The sequence below is a fragment of the Physcomitrium patens genome, chromosome 25 (genome assembly GCF_059467195.1).
Source record: "Physcomitrium patens ecotype Gransden chromosome 25, ASM5946719v1, whole genome shotgun sequence".
Classification (NCBI taxonomy): Eukaryota; Viridiplantae; Streptophyta; class Bryopsida; order Funariales; family Funariaceae; genus Physcomitrium; species Physcomitrium patens.
The window spans coordinates 14,880,884-14,885,589 of NC_143434.1; the positions used below are offsets into that span (position 1 = coordinate 14,880,884).

At 44.3% G+C, this 4,706-nt stretch overlaps 1 protein-coding gene across 1 annotated transcript; it reads left to right on the forward strand.

The window, feature by feature from the left end:
- Positions 1–349: 349 nt before the first annotated feature.
- Positions 350–3,204, forward strand: LOC112277361 (jasmonate-induced oxygenase 2). Its single transcript, XM_024509553.3, has 4 exons — positions 350–1,183; positions 1,618–1,865; positions 2,000–2,330; positions 2,635–3,204. The coding sequence occupies exons 1-4, from the start codon at positions 938–940 to the stop codon at positions 2,890–2,892; spliced, it is 1,083 nt and encodes a 360-aa protein (XP_024365321.1). The 5' UTR covers positions 350–937; the 3' UTR covers positions 2,893–3,204.
- Positions 3,205–4,706: the final 1,502 nt, after the last annotated feature.

A 4,706-nucleotide genomic window follows, 5' to 3' on the forward strand; every position in this document is an offset into this window, starting at 1 on the left:
GGATCAGATTAGAAAAGGGGAGGTCGACCGACATCCGAGCGGAATTTTGAGGTCATCAACTAATTAGATCTTTTGTTGCAATTTTCTTTTACCTTCCACAGCCAAGTGCCCAGTGCATTTTTAAGCAAGATTTCATGTAATACGACATTAGTGGTGAATCGGACGTGAAAGCTTGAGATAGGAGGTATTAGAATTTGTTTATATTCATTATTATTTTTATGGAGAACGAGATTAAAAATTTTGAGGGAGTTTTTGGTGGAGTTTCTTCTAAAGGACAAGGTGTGTGCATGGATCCGTCCATTGCTAGTATGTTTCAAGCCTTATCATTATCTATGCAGCAACAGCAAAGCATTGATCGCAAGGAAGCTTTAGCAACCAAAGCTTCTAGGTGGTTGAATCTGCTCTCAAGGGGTCCGACTGGACGTTGTCATAATAGGTGAGCTAAGACACATTGCTTCCGAATGGTAGATTTGAACAAGTTAGGGGGATCCAGCCATCATCCAACAGTTTATTGGAGTAGGTGCAACTGTTACATCATCTACAGTTTCTGGGAGTTTTACAAGTCTCCTGTTAGTAATGCTTGGACTTAGGAAAGGAAACGTCAACAGTGTGTTATTGTTGTATTCCAATCATCCTTTGGCTTGTTGTGGAGAGAAGTACACTCTGGCAATCGAAAGCAGTTACTTGTTGACGTCGGGCACTTGATTTTTAACATTTGGATTCAATGCATATTAAGTCCGATGATTTCGTGAGGATGGCATCTTTAGTTTTTGATATCATTGGAATCGCAGCTCCCGACTTTTTCCACCGTCTTAGAGGTTGAGATCAGACTCACAACTCAACGAACCCAGCATTAAGAAACCTACGCTTATTCTCACACTGGATGTTTTTACAGTGAACACCAATATTCATTACGTTAACTGGGGCGGAAGACGCGATGGAGGAATCCTCATTGGTGGAAAAAGGGATGCCTATGGATCAGATGGTGCAACCGCTGGTGAAAGCAGGGATCACGGTGGTGCCTCCCCGGTTCATTCAGCCTGCGGAAAGCCGTCCAGGGCCCCCAGTCGAAGCAAACGGATCTCAAATTCCCGTCATTGACATGTCAGGACTGTACGACGAAAGACGAAACCAGGTTCTGGCCGAAATTGCCCACGCTTGTCAAGAGTGGGGTTTTTTTCAGGTACGTGATTCAGTCTACATATTCTCGTACTTTGGTTTCCTTCATCAATTCTTTGATGAGAAATCATCGGAATAGTTAGCATTTTGAGCCAGCAGCAGCCGAAATGCGTGTCTTGAAGTAAGTTGGAGGACCGATTGATAATATCATCAGTGAACTTTTACTCTCCATAACATAAAAGGATAACCCTCTTCTTTATCATTATTTTCATTCAAGTTTAAAGTGTTTCATCTAGTGTAGTATGAGAGCAACTAGTTAGCTGCCCTTGCACTCAAGAGAGGAGTGCTCGTTCATTCCAGCATTGGAAAAGTTATGATTTATTGCTCACTGTTTACCAGAGCGTTCAAGATTACTTCCTCATTTTTTCGTTCTTTGTTTATTAATTTAATTATTTTTCCTCTTATCTTACACGAGGGAGCTTGGGTAATTAATTTCAGGTCATAAACCATGGGGTATCACCAGCTTTGATGGCTGATATTCTAATGGTTACAAAAGAGTTCTTCGCACTGAGCCAGAAGGAAAAGGAAGTGAACGCTATGAAACCTGGTGCTACTGTCGGCTATGGGCGCCTCTTTGAGACCAAGAATAGTGTTGCCAATTGGATTGACCGCCTTGTCATGTGGACGTATGGTGAGAAGCAGAAACTCGCTGAGCCTTGCATGCCATTAAAGCCCCAACGACTCGGGTACATACAAACTCTCTGTGTGTGCTATATTGAGTTGCTCTAATTAATTGGAATGATGTGAGCTAAACTTTCAGATTCGAGGAATGACTCTTAAGTTCTTACTCTTTGCAATGCCTGGTATCGTTTTTGAACAGAGAAGTGGTTGATGCGTACTCAAACGCAGTTTATCAGCTTTGTAAACGACTCATCGAGACTCTAGCTGTAATGTTGGGTCTGGAACCTGACGTTTTGGGAGAACGCTTAAATGTTGAAGGTCTGGGAATAAGAACTTCCTGCAACTATTATCCTCCATGCCCACAACCAGAACTCGTGCTAGGTCTCACCCCCCACTCGGACTCTAGCATCTTCACTGTACTGCAACAAGATGGAGATGTTTTTGGACTAGAAACCCTGCATAATGGGCAATGGTTCCAGGTTCCCCCACTCAAGAATGCTTTCGTAATCAACGGTGGAAATCAATTGCAGGTAAACTTATATATCCTCATTTTACCCCACCACTGTATGATTTCGTTCTTCATTTTAGCAACCTTTCTGTACCTTCAACTCTGAAGGAATTGAATGATGGAAACAAAATTTCGCAGAATCAAAACAGCAAGAAAAAACGTGCTAGGCAGGACTAAGTTACTTTCAAAGCATCATTCAATTCATGTCGATTTCGTGAAGGCATTTGAGTTTGAGGGTTTAAATAATTTATAACCATCATGCTTTGCAGCACTTGCGTTATGCTTTACCTGCAGGTTTCAATGATATGACCTCAATGTTTGCGCAGATTATTTCCAATGCAAAATACAAGAGTGTGATGCACAGGGCGCGGACTAATACGCACGTCGGAAGATACAGCTTCCCCAACTTTCTGCTTCCCTCAGACCAGACTGTCATTGAACCGTTTCCAGAGTTCCTGTCCGAAGCAAACCCCCCGCTGTACAGGTCTTTGACCTTCGCCGAATACGTCAATGGGTTCCACTCCATGCCCTTTGCAGGGGGGCGCCACATTGACAACTTCTTGCTCACGCGCCCAGATCAATGACAGTACGTTTCCCTCTAAAGTAAATTTAGTATCACCTAATTTTTATAGCTAGATCTTATCCACTTTAGGGTGTTGTCCCTTGTCTTTCAGTTCACTTCAGAGGCTCACTAACTCAATGGGTCATGCAGTTGGTTCGATATAAGAGGATTTTTGCGGCTCATGTATATGCAGGTCCATGACGTAATTAGTCCGATTTGTTTTTAGGCATCATAGGTACTGATTTTTCATCGATTCAGAACTTTTTTTGGCATGCAAAGATGCATCAGATATAATCATTGCTCTGCCTCTGAGCGCATCATTTGCAGAATCTTATTCATTGTCCTGATTTTTATCAAAGCACTACTGTGTATGATTAGCGAGGGTATATCTCGGAGGACGCTGTATTCTAATCAGGCGGACTGATTCTTGTCGGTCATGCTCGTCTATACTAAGCTTCACTATTCAAGTTAGAGAAGATCGATACGAACCGTACGCGGCGATGCTCTGTAGTCGTTGGGTTCATTAGTTCCACCGCAATTGTGTGCGTTAGATTGCAGATCACTATCCGAATCATAGTTACACCACTTGCTGCATTAACAAACAAAAAAAAATGGCTCTACACGTACGACAGAGGCATCATCGACGTCCTAACGAAGTAGAAAATAAGGTACCCTTGCCGATGAAAACAAATATGGTGACAGATTGTTGAACTGATATTACGTTCAGGTACTGGAACGTTTCAGCAGACCCATAATCACCAGTGAGCCGCGCATTGTTCATTGTGATCCTGGTTTTCTTGCACTGCCGCCTTAGTGCAGTGTAGCGGCTTCCGAAGAAACATGCGATATAGCATTTCTGGAACAAATGATATTATAACAGACTCGTCTGTAGCCAGGTTGTGGATCAGCTGTGACAGTTAGTCTCTTGCGAACACAGGGCGACTCGTGCGGAGGGCACGGTCGATGGGCTGCTCTAGTTGTGCGGCGCGTGCGCGCAGTGCATCGGCGGCGGCGGGTAATTAAGTCGTTCGTGTCCGTTGAAGTCTAGATGGTTAGGATACTCAACTCCGGCATTCCTCTCACTCCAGTCGTTGTCCCACACCACCACAGAGATATGGCGACACTCAACTCCGGCTTTGCTCTCACTCCATCTGTTGTAGAAGCTTATTAGTTTAGAGCAGTGTTTTTGGTGTAGCTTGCCTTCGACTTCCATGCCCATATTGTTGCAGTGTCAAGGATTTGAGAAATTATTCTTACTTGATTCCTTCAGTTAGTACTGGTGCATTTCGCTGCCATTTATTTGCGCAATATCCTAGGCTGTTGCGTTAAGTCTGATCGAATGCTCAGAGGACCGATCTCTGCTTATGCGACGGATGTATGAACAAGATAATTCTGGTGGGGTAGAACGCAGCGTGATTCCTCTACGGTTGCTGCAGCGGGCCGAATTAGCGGCTGCACGTCCTTCTATCTGCTACTTCGTTTGATTCACGCTCAGTAGGTGTGTGGTGCTCAAGGAATATGCTTACAGAACAAGTCTTGGAGGCTTAGGTGTACTTTTGCGACAACCAAGGCGGAGGTGGATCCTGCTTCAACGGAGGTGGGAAGAGTGTATGTTCATGTATAGTTTTTTGGAGCAAGAGCAAGCTCATGAAGAAATCAGAAGCCGTTGCTCCATCCCCAGCCTGTGGCCCTTGATGATTTGTTAGTGGTAGATGTAGCTTTCTGGCTTCAGGATCTGAGCTAGCAGACATAACTTTTTGCGCTTCGGCGCTGAGCTTGGGGTGATTGCCCTCAGCGTTCCCACATCCCCCCGGGCAAACGGCTTGCCGCGACGAC

What these genes read in the sequence shown, in the direction of transcription:
- LOC112277361 (XM_024509553.3), top strand. Translation starts at nt 938, where the DNA reads ATGGAGGAATCCTCATTGGTGGAAAAAGGGATGCCTATGGATCAGATG. An exon ending in TTAAAGCCCCAACGACTCGG is followed by an intron (nt 1,866 to 1,999) that starts GTACATACAAAC and finishes GTTTTTGAACAG; the next exon opens with AGAAGTGGTTGATGCGTACT. An exon ending in ACGGTGGAAATCAATTGCAG is followed by an intron (nt 2,331 to 2,634) that starts GTAAACTTATAT and finishes ATGTTTGCGCAG; the next exon opens with ATTATTTCCAATGCAAAATA.